The 15,528-nt window shown below is 33.9% G+C and overlaps 2 protein-coding genes and 1 long non-coding RNA gene across 3 annotated transcripts; 2 read left to right on the top strand and 1 right to left on the bottom strand.

The window, feature by feature from the left end:
* Positions 1-1,332: 1,332 nt before the first annotated feature.
* LOC114383274 lies at positions 1,333-4,595 on the top strand. Its single transcript, XR_003660449.1, has 3 exons — positions 1,333-3,255; positions 3,418-3,608; positions 4,558-4,595. It is a non-coding gene; the product is annotated as an uncharacterized LOC114383274 (long non-coding RNA).
* Positions 4,596-6,116: 1,521 nt separating this feature from the next.
* Positions 6,117-7,116, top strand: LOC114383411 (ribosomal RNA large subunit methyltransferase E). The gene is made up of 2 exons (XM_028343088.1): positions 6,117-6,743; positions 6,848-7,116. The coding sequence occupies exons 1-2, from the start codon at positions 6,203-6,205 to the stop codon at positions 6,970-6,972; spliced, it is 666 nt and encodes a 221-aa protein (XP_028198889.1). The 5' UTR covers positions 6,117-6,202; the 3' UTR covers positions 6,973-7,116.
* Positions 7,117-8,004: 888 nt separating this feature from the next.
* LOC114384616 (actin-related protein 5-like) lies at positions 8,005-12,479 on the bottom strand. The gene is made up of 9 exons (XM_028344322.1): positions 12,185-12,479; positions 11,994-12,064; positions 11,044-11,168; positions 10,903-10,947; positions 10,554-10,656; positions 10,254-10,363; positions 9,223-9,332; positions 9,043-9,133; positions 8,005-8,967 (listed from the first exon to the last, which is right to left on the bottom strand). The coding sequence occupies exons 1-9, from the start codon at positions 12,283-12,285 to the stop codon at positions 8,104-8,106; spliced, it is 1,620 nt and encodes a 539-aa protein (XP_028200123.1). The 5' UTR covers positions 12,286-12,479; the 3' UTR covers positions 8,005-8,103.
* Positions 12,480-15,528: the final 3,049 nt, after the last annotated feature.

The raw sequence follows: 15,528 nt of genomic DNA, 5'->3' as shown, positions 1-15,528 counted from the left end.
GGATTTCCTCTCCATGGTTTCCATTTTTCATTGTCTTTCTTCCTCATTTTTGTTTTTCGTTTTCGGCTTGGCTCGGCATGTATGATGGTATTTCAAGCCAAAAGGTTCGATTTTTTTATATTTTATCATGAGTTTGTTCTTTTGTATACGAAGGTTTTCGATTTTCTTGGGTGGTTTGTTGTTATGTACGATTTTGCTCGGGCTTTGTTGGGTTTTGATGTTGCATGTGCATTATTTACTACCTTTTTGTGGTTTTTTGATTCATAGCAACAACAAAGTTTACATCTTTGTTCATTTTTTATGATTAGTACAAAAGGTTTGACCTTTTTTTGTTGGGTTTTCATGTTGCATGTGCATCATTTATTACCTTTTTGTGGTTTTTTGATTCATAGCAACAACAAAGTTTACATCTTTGTTCATTTTTTATGATTAGTACAAAAGGTTCGACCTTTTTTTGTTGGGTTTTCATGTTGCATGTGCATCATTTACTACCTTTCTGTGGTTTTTTGATTCATCGCAACAAGAAAGCTTCAACCTTTGTTCATTTTTATGATTAAAGTACAAAAGGTTCAATTTTTTTTATTTTATCATGAGTTTGTTCTGTTGTATACGAAGCTTTTCGATTTTCTTGGGTGGTTTGTTGTTATGTACCATTTTGCTCGGGCTTTGTTGGGTTTTGATGTTGTAGGCTTTGTTGGGTTTTGATGTTGCATGTGCATTATTTACTACCTTTGTGTGTACCCCTTCACTTACCTCCCTCATTTTTTCGTTTCCACAAACGCTACACTTATTGTTTTGTCTTTTCGAGTTGGGCTTGGCTCTGCAGTGTTGATGCCTTTGCATTTTTCCGATTTTCATTTCCATTGTGACCTCTGAATTCTCTCCCGTTTGGATTTCCTCTCCATGGTTTCCATTTTTCATTGTCTTTCTTCCTCATTTTTGTTTTTCGTTTTCGGCTTGGCTCGGCATGTATGATGGTATTTCAAGCCAAAAGGTTTGATTTTATTTTATTTTATCATGAGTTTGTTCTGTTGTATACGAAGGTTTTCGATTTTCTTGGGTGGTTTGTTGTTATGTACGATTTTGCTCGGGCTTTGTTGGGTTTTGATGTTGCATGTGCATTATTTACTACCTTTTTGTGGTTTTTTGATTCATAGCAACAATAAAGTTTACATCTTTGTTCATTTTTTATGATTAGTACAAAAGGTTCGACCTTTTTTTGTTGGGTTTTCATGTTGCATGTGCATCATTTACTACCTTTCTGTGGTTTTTTTATTCATCGCAACAAGAAAGCTTCAACCTTTGTTCATTTTTATGATTAAAGTACAAAAGGTTGGACCTTTTTTTGTTCTACAATGACTTTATCGTTTTGTATACAAAGCTAATGGATTTTTCTTCGGTGGTTTGTTGTTATGTATCATTTTGCTCGAACAATCCGTTTTTTCATTTCCATGTTGCTCATTGTTTTCTATCTGCTTGACTCGATACATTAGTCTACCTCATTGTCAATCCTGCTTTGCACCCTGATTTGTTTTTTTTAGAATCCTATGTTTCATACACCCTCTTCATGTTTTGTATTATGTTGCATGTTGGTCGAGAATGACAAAGAAGCCGACAAAGATGATTACTGAAGAACGACAGTGAACGGTATGTTTTCGTATACCCAGCTTTTCTATCTTTCTCTTTGGATTGTTGTCATGATCAATTTTTGTGGGCTTTTGTTGTGTGTTGATCTTGCGTGGTTTGCAATGTTTTTCTTCTGAATGAGTTGCGAGAAAAAAAAATGTACATTGCCAGGGCTTACGTGTCGTGATACCAGCGCTTCTCATTCCCGCCCAAAAATGTCTTCTCCGTTGCCATTAATGCTTTTGTCGTTTTTTCTAGGTAACCCTTCAGTTACCGATGCGCCTTTCGTTTCCACCAACGCTACACTTATTGTTTTGTCTTTTCGAGTTGGGCTTGGCTCTGCAGTGTTGATGCCTTTGCATTTTTCCGATTTTATCATGAGTTTGTTTTGTTGTATACGAAGCTTTTCGATTTTCTTGGGTGATTTTTTTTATATACCATTTTGCTCGGGCTTTGTTGGGTTTTGATGTTGCATGTGCATTATTTACTACATTTTTGTGGTTTTTTGATTCATAGCAACAACAAAGTTTACATCTTTCTTCATTTTTTATGATTAGTACAAAAGGTTCGACCTTTTTTTGTTGGGTTTTCATGTTGCATGTGCATCATTTACTACCTTTCTGTGGTTTTTTGATTCATCGCAACAAGAAAGCTTCAACCTTTGTTCATTTTTATGATTAAAGTACAAAAGGTTGGACCTTTTTTTGTTCTACAATGACTTTATCGTTTTGTATACGAAGCTAATGGATTTTTCTTCGATGGTTTGTTGTTATGTATCATTTTGCTCGAACAATTCGTTTTTTCATTTCCATGTTGCTCATTGTTTTCTATCTGCTTGACTCGATACATTAGTCAACCTCATTGTCAATCCTGCTTTGCACCCTGATTTTTTTTTTTAGAATCCTATGTTTCATACACCCTCTTCATGTTTTGTATTATGTTGTATGTTGGTCGAGAATGACAAAGAAGCCGACAAAGATGATTCCTGAAGAACGACAGCGAACGGTGTGTTTTCGTATACCCAGCTTTTCTATCTTTCTCTTTGGATTGTTGTCATGATCAATTTTTGTGGGCTTTTGTTGTGTGTTGATCTTGCGTGGTTTGCAATGTTTTTCTTCTGAATGAGTTGCGAGAAAAAAAAATGTACATAACTTCTTTTTTATTTCCATGATGTCCATTGGTTTCATGTGTTTCATTTGGTTATATATGTTTATATATTTATATATCATTATCTATCATCTTCATCTATCATGATACAAACAAGGCCCTCACAATGCCAATGTAGTTTATCTTTTCCTATACCTTTCTTTTCGATTTTTGATGGGTTAATTTTGTCTGTCACCCATTGTTGCCGCTGTATGTGCATCCTTTATAAATTCCATTTTCCAGTTTGAAAGTGTTAATTTCGTTTTCCGATGTATATCGGTGTATGCATTTTTGTTAGGATATATGAGTTTTCGTTAATTTACCTTTTCATGTTACATCTGCATCATGAATACCTTTTTAGCAACTCATTACATACACGTTTTTATTTGGTTGCATGATATGGTCGAGAACAACAAAGAAGGCAAAAACGATAAGTGAAGCACAATAAAGGCCGTTATTGCTGTCGCACAAACCTAACTACAGGTTTGTTTTTTAATTCTCTTTTAATTGCTTAAATGTTCATGTTTGTTTTGCAAGTTTCCCAACATGTTTTGTTCATTTTATTGTTATATTGTGGCCACATTATTGTTTTCTTCATGTTTTAGCAAATTGTTACATTTTTTTCATGTTTTGATGTATTACCAGGCAAACGGTTTCAATTGTATTTCATCTTGGTTTTCTGATGTATTGCAAGACACAAGCTTACATTTTTAAAGACCTTCGATCTCCATGTTTGCAATGTTTGCGTTCTGAGCGACTTGCGAGGTTGCAGGTTGCGAAGTAGGACAGTCACATCCAATTTAAAGCTTCATATCAATGCTGACTTGGTTTTCAAGGTATCGTGTAAAATGTTCAATATCCCCACAATAGATCCTATTGGAATTCGTGTTGTACACGTCTAATCATATTTCACATGGCAGAAAGGTAATCATTGTCTTTGCCATTAAAGCCTCCCAATTAATTAATTAATATATTAATATATTAATATTTTCACCATTATCAAAGCTAATAATTATTTTCACCATTATCAATGAAAACCAGTACGGGAATTGTTAAAGCCTCCAAATTAATTAATATTTATTAGTATTTTCACCGTTATCAAAGCTAATAATTGTTTTTACCATTATGAAGCAAAAACCAGTACGGGAATTGTTAAAGCCTCCCAATTAATTAATATATATATATATATATATATTCACCGTTATCAAAGCTAATCATGGTTTTTGCCATTATGAAGGAAAATCGGTACCGGAATTGTTAAAGCCTCCTAATTTATTAATATATATCTTAATGTATTTTGACCATTATGAAAGAAATCGACTACGGGAATCGTGAAAGCCTCATAATTATTAATTTGGATTTTGAAAATTAAAAAACGGATACGGGAATTGTAAAAGACTCTCGAATTAAAAGCGGTTCCCAAATTAAAACTCATTCAATACAAATTACAAAAACTCAAGCATATCAAATCATAACGAACAGTTCTCCTCATTTCTTTTCTCATTTCTCCAACAACGACACTCAACCCTTAACAGTATGAGTACCCGATCATCATTCTTCTCCGATGCAGTAAGTTCTTTAACATTCTAATCCTTCTTCTTTTCTTTCTTATTGATGTTTAACTTCTTCTTTTCTTTCTTTTAACATTACAATCATCAATCTTTATGTATATTTATGTATTACTTCATTATACGTTGTTTGCATTTTGGAATCGATTTTTGTCCTTCGTATATGTTCCTTTCTTATTTTGTTCTGAAACTAATTACATTCAATGTTGTGCTATAGGGCCCATCAAATATGATGGCAAGAACACGATTTACAGCAACATTTCGTGTTCAGAAGGTCAACATTAACAATCCCAATCACTTTTCCTTTTCAATTATTCCAAATAAAAAAATAGTGATTGAAGGTTTGTTTTCATGTTTCCGTGCAGAACATCATTGAAGTTCCATTGAGTTACCATAGTCAATGGAGGCCATATTACCCCACTTATGTTTTATTTGACTACAATGTAACCAAGCATTTTATTAGAGTGCGCAAATATGGCACTCGATGTTTTTTTGCTGATGGGCTAAAGGAGTTTAGAAGAATCCACGACATTAATGACAGTGTCATTATCCGATTTTTTGCAGCCTCAAAAGATACTTCTTTGGAAGTCGACATCATGGGACCTACCCTTAGACAGACATGTCGAAGGCCGGTTGTTACAACCAGAAGACACATCTTTACCGCTGATGTCACCCAAGACATGATCGAACATACCAACCCTTTGGTAGGAGTTTGTTACCCACTCAATGATGTTTTTATTTTTTGGTTCTCATCTTCTCTTACTTCAAATAACATTTTCAAATTACATTCACTGTTGATCACTTTGAATGGTTGTATAATCACTGTTTTGGTTTCAATGTAGGTTCACCAGCAGCAGCTTTAAATTTTTTGTTTGGATAAAAAAAAATTGTTCCTGTTCAGCTTCCAAATGGCACACGAAACCAATGGCAGATCACCGTGCACAATGGTTTGCCATCTGTTGCAGATCCATGGTTTCAATACCTCTGTGAAAATAATTTAATTGCAGGAGATGAAGTCATGTTCTTCTTTAGGTTTGACAAACATGTATGGGAGGTCATATTTAGGAAACAAGTTATGTGGGATGAAAACCTCCCGGTTTGAATCACCATGCCTAAAGTTCATGACTTTTTTTGTTTTAATATTATTTTATTATATTTTCATTAATGTTGTTAATCCAATACCTTAGGGTATTAAACAATTTCTTTAATTTTCAGCGGCACAATTAATCACTATCAATTTATTATGTTGAATGTATATATCATTATCTTTGTTTTTTCTTCATTAATTATCTTTGTTTTTTCTTCAACAATTATCTTTGTTTTTTCATTTACGTTGTGAATAGAATTATCATTATATTTGTTGCTCATTCTGACTGCAACTGCCACGTTTTTTTATTTTTATTTTTATCATGGACCAATGCAACTTAATCATGTCAGTTGTATCATGAGGTTTGAATATTGGTGTATGTGTTTTTGTTATGGTATCTATGTTTTCGCAATCCAACAAGACAAAAGGTTGGACCTTTCTTCATTTTATCATTAGTTTATCTTTTTCTATACCTTACTTTTCGATGGTTAGTGGGTTCATTTTGTCTGTTACCCATTTTTGTCGCTGTATATGCATCTTTTATAAATTCCATTTTTCGGTTTGAATCAAAAATTTAGTTTTCTGAATCAAAAATTTAGTAATGATCGCCAAAATTAGAGTAAGAACCCGTGCATCGGAACGGGTTCTCGCTAGTTTAAATATAAGGTTCTACCCTGAAGTGAAACTGATAAAATGATGAGTAAATTATTTTGACCTAAACCTTAACCTTAACCTATGTTTAAAAAATAAATTATTTTGAAACCCTAGGTTGGAGATGGTGGTGGGAGGAACAGCAGATTTCTTCTACAAAGAAGCTCAACGGTTAGGGTATGTGGCTCGCTCCGCCTTCAAGCTCCTTCAGATACAGAACCAGCACAAGATTATCAGCCCTGGCTCCTCCATTCTCGACCTCGGCTGCGCCCCCGGCGGGTGGCTCCAGGTGGCTTGCCAGAGCTTGGGTCCCTTCCGCGGCGGCGGCTCCGTCCTCGGCGTCGACACAAAGAAGGTCAAGGTACCCCCTCTCCACTGCGATTCTAGGGTTCAGACCATCTCCGCTGACGTCACCACGCTCCCCCACCAGCGTCTAAAAGCTCTTTCTCCCAAGGAGAAAGGGTTCTCCGTGATTCTCTCGGATATGTGTCCCTTGGTTTCTGGAATCACCACCAAAGACGCTGCTTTGTCGTTTGAGCTTGGGATGCGTGCCTTGGATTTGGCTCTTGGCAGCAGAATTCACCTGGAGCCAAGTGATTGTGTAGGAGTCTTGAAAGTTGGAGGGCACCTTGTTATTAAGCTTCTGGAGAGTGAAGATGCAAAAGGTGCTTTCTTGCTAGCGTAATTGACTCTATGATGCAATTTCTATATTGTTCAATTCGATTGCTTTTGGTTGTATTGAATTTCTTTGAATGTTTGTTGGGTGCAGAAATCAACCAGATTTCTAAACCCTTATTTAGGAAGACTTCGTGGCTCAGGCCTAAAGCGACAAGGCCTTCGTCAAGAGAGATTTATTTGATATGTCAAGGCTTAAAGCCAGACGCTATGACATAGATAACACTTCCTTCTTTTAGTATGTTTGCTTGCACATGTACCATTTGATGGATGCTGATTGTGAAATTCATTATTTTTCTAGCTAGCTTTCGATGCTTATTAGTCTATGAAAATGGACTCCTCTGCCTGAGGGGTTCTTATTCACAGGCTCTCCTCCTCTGATTTGGTTACAGTTATCCTCATCCTTTATTATTCATTAATTCGTTATTATGGTTGCCTTTTATGGCTTAAAACTTACAATTCATCTCATCCAATGCTTCTTCTAGAACATATTGTTATCAAGAGTTATATCATTTATATACAGTATTATTTCTTTTCCCTCCACAATATCACTCATTTTTCTTTACCTCTGTTGCTTGGAAAATTATATAAATTTCTTATACAAATACAATTAATCTAATATCAATGACAAAAGCCGGATCTCAGATGATAGAAGACAACTTCCCTTATCCATAAATGTTAGATATTGAAGAGCTAAATTAACCATAGATTTTAAAACAATGAACAACATTTTAGACACATTGCCTGTTTAAGTGAAAGATATAACATGGTTGCTGGCAAAGGTTCGTCTTCTAGTCATGCCAACTCATTTTAGTAAATCTCAATGCCTAAAAACAAATTAGTCTTCCACTTCGAGGATATTCTTACAACTGGGTTGTAAAAGAATTTAGATGGCTACTTTTACCACTTCCATTAGTGGTTTTGTGAAAAAGGAGTACAGTTATCATTTTCGAAAGTCGGGTATTTCATTGAACATGATAAAAAACTTAAGTTGATCTGCCTTTCTTGTCGCAGACATGAATTTCTTGTATCTCTTTTAAACAAGACATAACCAAAACGTACAAAGCGCAAGCGACACTGACCCCTGCCCATGAGTGGATAACGAAAACCAATCGGATAATTGTATCAATTAATATCAAAACTCAAAAGTATATGCTATTCACAAGATTATACTACAAGATTGAAAATATTAACAGTAGCAGTTTAGCACCATGCTTTTGTTGATGTTCCCGGTTCTAGCTTCAGCAAAAGCAAGACAAAGGATTATACAACAGGAGAATATACATTCTAAACTATATATGGTCGAAAATTCTAGACAATATACAGCACTATACTGTGATCAATGACATATTACAAAGTATACTGCAGTTGATAATTGCGAAGCCAGTCTTCTCCTTTTTCATGATAATCCAGTATACTAAAAGTTTGCTGATGGAACTGTGGGTCCGAGGCAAATGAAGCAGCCCCTCTCCATGCATCCATTACTGGATCCAGTGCTCTAACTATTTTTATAGGTGTGCCACAAGGTCTAATCATCCGAATTCCAACTTCCAGGCGTTCAATTATACCGGGGAAAAGAGAACTTCCACCAGTAACAAGTATGGAACTAGTCAGTCTCTCTTCCAAGCTTTCATCCTTGTATGGCAACCTCCTTATTGAAACCCCAACCATCTCATCTAATCCTACCTGATCAACCGCAATCCAGTTTGGATTAAACAATAGTTCAGGACATCGGAACCTTTCGACCCCAAGAACAATCTGAAAATCTTCTTTGGTCAGAGGTCGAGCATGTGGCACCTCATCAGGAATGTTAATAAGAGAATCATTGGTGGCAGGATCAACCTTTTCAGTTGCATCTTGTTCATTCTTTGGTTCACCTTTTGCTTTCTGTAAAGATTGCATAACTATATTACGTGCAGATTCAATCTCCTGCCTAGAGCCATAGCCAGTTTCTGCCAGGAAAGATGGAACCTTGCTCTCTTCCACTTGTTCAAGCTGATGCCAAAGAAACTCTAAACCATGCAATTCATTTTCCAGTTCATTTATCTCAGAAGACCTCTTTGCCTCAGCCATTTCTCGAAGACTTTGACCTTGTTTCTCTTTTATTGCTGCCTTTCTTGCAATCTCTTCCTCGGAAGGAGGCTCCTCAATTGGGGGTGGAACCCAAGGAATCTGCCAATATCTGGTTTTTTCTTCAGCTTCCTTGGCTCCTTTCTATTAGATCATTCATGGAGTTTTAGAAACAATAAAGGAACTTGGTGGAAAAAGAAAAACAATTTACACATATACCTGAAACAACCGAGCTTCAGAAACATAATCTGGTGCAATGTAACAATGTTCCATCTTCAGGTCTTCAACCTTTTCCCATGTAAATCTAGCCCTGCATTGAGCATTCAATAAAATCTAAAATATTCTTCGAACTTAACATTCAGTTGGGTAGTAGCAGAACCCAGATGATTTGATACTCACAAATGATAAGGATATTTAAGTGAAAGGAGTTGCTTCAAATGATCAGTCACATGGAATCCACCAATATTAGTACGACAGCATCCTTCGTAAACAGGCTCCCCATCTACAAACTGGAAATACCGAAACAAATAAGTTCAACACTCCAACACACTTGGTTGATTTTATTTTGATCCTATTTTTGCAACTCTAATATTATCTAGAAGACAAGGTTGCTAAAGACAATATAGATTTGAATATTCCAGTTGTCAGAACTGATCACAACTTGCCATTATTACATACAGGCCTCCCCAATATGCACAATCACATGTACGGTGGATTTCTTTTTATTTATTTCAATATTTAAAAGAAATTAAATTTCTACATTTATTTTTATGGTATTTTTAAATTTTAATACTTAATTTTTTTTCCTATACGGGCATATCCTCTATAAAAGTAGCAACAACTTTTGGTTTCAACAGCCGCACTCTATTTTACAAGGATACATTTACAATTGTTTTACTTTATCTACTTCAAACTTCTAAAAAGACCATAAGGAGAAGTTCCTTTATGTGTATTATGCAGCACATATGAATGAATAATTTTTATTAATTACCAAGCTATCTTGAAAAATAATTATACAGATTAACACTATTATTGCTGACATAAGACTGGGTAGTCAGCTACTATAGCAAAGAGGAAATGAGGTACATTGAATCATTGATACAAAAATACCCTTTCAAAAAAACAACATTGATACAACACATGCAACTGTTACTTAATAAAGGCATATAATGTGCAAAATAAAATAATTGTCTTCATCACATTATCAACCTTTGCTCATAAAGACAACAATCTGTCAGGCTCAAGAGTAACTTTAAGCAGATTAATAGTATTAATTACTATAATTACAATGATGATAATAAAAAACAAGATCCTATTTACAAATTTAACCATGTGCAGGTGGATGATATTACAATAATCTACCCCAGAAATGACAAACTCATTTCATTGACATATATAATACTATAATTCAGTAAATAACAAAAATATACCGGAATCACATGGGTTGTGTTGAATCCAGGACACAAAGCAAGACAATCTTTAGCACAAACTCCTCGCTGTTGATTATATTTATAGCTGAATGCCACATCAACACCAAAGGCTGCCAGAACAGAGAATCACAAATAATTTTTAGAAGCAAAATTCCACAAACAACATCTAGCACAAAATCCAGACATGTATCCCTAATGGGAAAAACAGTGTACTTAAGAAATTTGCATTGAAATCAGTTTTCTATTGAAGGTCACTTGTAAAATATGAAGTTTTTTGTGTAGGTTGCAAAGTATTAGTACCAATTGATGGAACTCCATAAGTCTCAAAAAGAAGTTCTGCCATTTTACTACGAGATTGAACCGGGTTGCATACACATTCTGTGATCAGGACAGGATGATCAATCTGCTCTGGCACCAAACATTAAATTAGAAAGAGTGAGTCAAAATTATTCAAATGCCAAAAAAAGGAAGAACATATATTTATTAAACCAAAGAACTACTAGGTATCAACTCAAGGCTATTATGTCCTACAACTATCAATCAAATCTAGTAGTATCAACGACACTAAATAAACCATAGAAGAAAAGACAATAAACTATCAGCTAGGGGGAAAGAGAAAAATGAATCACTTCTCCACCTATTTTCATACCTCTGTTCCATTTGCACCCATCCGATCAAATCCAAAATCTAGAATCTATGTGTGACAAAGAAAATGTTAGTAATGCTATTCTCCACAAGTTCTTCTAAAATAATGAAGCATACAAGTTAAACTTGCGACGGGGAAATTTACATATTGCATTGTTTCAAACTGGTACACAACATTGCTATCAAATGCAGAGTGTGGCCCTGAGTGAGTGCAGTCAAAGTATTTCAGAAATGCCGGATCATGGTCACCCACAATAGTGACAGTTTCCCCTGTGTTGTACAACGTAAAAGAACAAATATTTCAGTATGCCACACAGTTGTAGGCAAGCAAAAAGGACCAATGTCGGGACAAAAAGGACCAGTGTCTAAATAATACAGCTATTAAACCAGAAACAACAAACACATAGAGGACCTAGTTTTTTTACCAAATGAAAGAGTATACACAACAAACAATGCAAACGCACAAAAAAGCAACAAGATTTTACAAAATAAATATTAAAGTTAAATATTAGCCAATGCCCTAAGAAATCAAAAGTATGAATATAAAATATTCATTATATTTAAAACAAAATTTAGTTAGGAAAATGTCATAACAGTCCTTTTAAAGCTGATTTTAAGATGTTATTAGTGATTTTTATTTATTTTTTATTTTATAAAATCACGTGTATGCTCCATGGGAAGCAATTATACTTGAGGCAAGTAATACCATTACAGGTGACAAAACTCTTTCTCTTATAATTTAATGCAGTTATATATCCAGAACTTAAGATTTTTATTTAAGCTGAAATGACACGTGTCAACGCATTTAGTAGTAGAAAATACTAGTAAGTTTTTTTATTAAGAAAGAAATCATCTATTTATTATATAAAAGTACGGTATAAATGTTTTTTCTTTTTTCAATAAAAACTTTATTACACTTTCAAGTAATTAGAATTTAGAAGCACTCATTAACCCGGGCAATCTATGACAAGATCTAATATTAAATACTATCTTTACTTAACAGACAAGCATCAAGATTCAGTCAATTATGCATAATAATTGACAAAAACCTAAAACCAAAATCTTGCAAAGCTCAAAAAAGTGAGAAAGCAGTACCGGTTTCTTTATGGCACGGCCTTTGCACAATGTGGCGAAAAACAACACGAGGTTCAGACTCTCCCGCCCACCTGATAATAATTCACCAAAACAAAAAACGAACATGAACTGAATAAAACCGATTCAGAAAGAAAGAAAGAAAGAAAGAAACAGTGAAAATTAGTGTTGGCGAGAGTAGAATAGCGGAATACCCTATGCGAAAATACGAGGCGCCATTGTCTATCACGAGAGGAGTGTTGGAATCGAAGAGGTTGAAATCAGATTGACGCTGAATTTTGGAAATGAAAGGCATGGTGGTCACGGCGCAGTGGTTTCTTGAACTGAATTTCGGTTCTTCTGGAGGACTCGTGAACGAAAGTGGCTCGCGGAGATGAAGAGCGCCGAACCGGTTTGGTTGGGTCGACGGAGAAGTTTATCGGCGACGAGGAAGAGCATGAGTAGTTTAACTAACACTAGCAGTGTTTTTACTGTTTTCCTTGAAACGGTTCAACAGTTTTCTTCCGTAAGCAAGGAGGAAAATATTTATTTTCTTTTAATAATCTGAAAATATTTAATAAAACTAAATAAATACAAATTATGTTCTAAATAAAACTGTTTTTTGTTTGTTAAACGGAGATGTTGAGTTAAATACAATTTTTAAAATTCTAACAAATAAAAACTATTTTTGAATAAATAAAACTGAAAGTAGACTTTTTATATAGAATTCATTGGATAAATTTATGCTTCTAACTATTTTGAATTTTAAAATTTGTTAAGATTATGTTTCATTTAACTTCTTATGTCAAGAAAAGGAGAAATTCCTCCAAATAAACAAAACCAAATGTCTAACGTCTTATCTAATTAATTGGATACGAAAAGAAAAACTCTCTAGATTAATTAAACCAAATGACTATATGAGAATTGAAGAAGACATTAGTTTTTTTTTTACAATAGTCACACGAAAAGTTGGAAGACTTGATCTTATGTGTTTTACTCCAACCTCCATCACTAGGTCAATCTGATGAGTTGAGACATTAGTTCGTGTGTTATACAAAATATAAAGAGATGTAATTAAGCACAAAGATGGAAGAATTATATTAAATCAATTAGCTAAATAAAAACATTAGTAACCAATGTGATGTGACATGTGATTATCAATTTAATTTTTTTACTCCCTCTTATCTTTATTATAAGATATAATTAATCATAAAAAATAAGATATAAATTAAAAAGAATTGATGGTCCTTTTTATAAGATATTTTAAAACTTTTATAAACATTTAATCTTTGTTTCACTAGTTGCCCTTATTAAATATTCTAAGTATTTTTTTTATTAATAGTGGTACACAATATTCTTAAACTTTAATGTTTTTACATCACTCATATCAAATTAATAATTATTAATAAGAACACAATTGATACATTAGTATATTTTTTTAAAAACAAAATTCATAAAATCAATTGAATTAATTTTTTTTATTGATCTATGTGATTGATATTCAAAGTGTCGTATGATATATAAGGACCAGCAAGAGTGTTGTGTGAATGATATTCAAAGTCCCTTATAATATATAAGGACTAGCGAGAGTGTTCTCTAGGTACGAAAGAAATATTTTGTGAGAAGTCATTTTCTTAAATAATTCCAGTTGTAATATATTTTAGTATTTGAAGTATTTTAAATTTTTATTTTTAATTAAAATTTTAACTTCACTCGGCTAATTCGTGTTAATCTTTAATGCTATTATTTTAACATGCAATGCAAATAATTAAAATACTAATTTTAATTAAAAATGTTTATAGCATTGATCCATGCCGGCCCACGGTACAAGCCTGTGGCATAAGGCCCATTAAGGATGTCCAGTGAGACGAGAACAGTCTGTAAAGATACTTCTCTTGCACCGACAAGTCTAAGTTACTTTTCCAATTTTCAACCTTAACCAGCAAAAACAATAACTTGTGAAATATCCCCCAAAAGGTAAATGTAAGAATGTAATTAATAAATTAATTAGAGAGTGTTGGTAATTAGTGTTCTGAAATCGTATATAGTTGGAGTACTTGTGAGTTATTTAATTTTAAACATCGTTGTTTAACTTTTTTTTTATTTATTATTGGAGTAGATGACATGAAATTGTTTATATAAGTAATTATTACTTAAAAATGTTATATAAAAAATAATATATTTTTTAAGCATGATAAGATCTACAAAATTATTTTAAGCATTTTAGCATTGAAGTAAATTTTTGTATAAAATATTTAAATTGATGTGGAATTGACATGGCTAAAAAATTAAGATATTATAGATATTCTAAAGATTAAGAAATTAAAAGAATAAATCTTTTACTAAAAATCATATTACGTTTAAAAATTATTTGGAGCGCATTTATACACATCTCAATAAAAAAAATAACTTGCTACTTATACTTCCTGAACGAAAATTGATTAGTATTTACCTTAATTGTATTAATAGTTAATTATTTGAATTTTCTCATTAAATATTTATTGAAGTTTGTTTATTTGTAGAAATTCAACTCTGGTGTAGGAAATTTTAAAAAGTTTAGAAATTTAAAACTATGTGAATCTTACGTTTTAAATCAGTTTCATTTGAATAAATAAATGAAATTTGACTATTTTTTTGTTTTTCATGAATCAAACCTAAATTTCTAGTCCTCTACCGAACTTGATTTATTTACATTCGTGAAAAAAACTTCAACAATTATTTATACGTTATACATACTACCAGTATACATTATCATGTTTTGACTGTTAAACTTATCTTAAATTCCCTTAGGGAAAAAAAAACTTATTTTAAATTCCGTATAATAAAGTATCACATTAAATATTGGAAACACCAAATTCTGGCCATTGACCATAACTTTCTACCCATAAAGCGTTATCTCGAACATTAATTAACAAACAATAAATTTAGCTATTAAAAACTCAGAAGGACACTATAATGGAGGAGCATCCATGGCCTAGGTTGCCTTGGCGGTGGCTTTCCATAACAAAACGTAAGGGTAGGAATGTCATTTCACAACTGCACCGTCCTAGAACCACACCTTAACTCCTAACGTGACCTAACTTTCCCGCCAAAACCCAACGTGTGGACGAAATTCAAAAGCCCCAAACATAGTGGCATCAGAATCCTATGGCCCTTGTTCGGCGGGCCCCACACCCCACATACGGCCAAAAAAGTCCCTCGCTTTTTGCCACGTGGACTCCCTTTAGATTCCACCACACGCTTGCGCAACCCCCAAACACTGTTTCCTTGCGGAGCAAGCAAGTAAAACCCACTATAAATAACAACGCGCAACATTCTTAAAACCGAAAAATATGGTGAAGGACATCGAAGAAGGTTGCCGCACGCCCAAACGCAGCGCTTGTCGGATACCCGCGGCGATGGTGTGTCCTCCGCCGCCGAAGAAGAAGTCGGCGGCTTACACGGCGAGACAGAGGGTCCCACCCAAGAACGGTTACTTTGTGCCGCCGGACCTTGAGCTCATTTTCAGAGTTGCGCCAACAAGAGAAGCTTTTACTTAGTTCATCTAAAAATTGCTGTA

This window comes from Glycine soja, chromosome 14 (genome assembly GCF_004193775.1).
Source record: "Glycine soja cultivar W05 chromosome 14, ASM419377v2, whole genome shotgun sequence".
In the NCBI taxonomy this organism is placed as follows: Eukaryota; Viridiplantae; Streptophyta; class Magnoliopsida; order Fabales; family Fabaceae; genus Glycine; species Glycine soja.
Note: the sequence above shows the minus strand (reverse complement) of the source record. Positions and strands in the feature narration are given on the sequence as shown.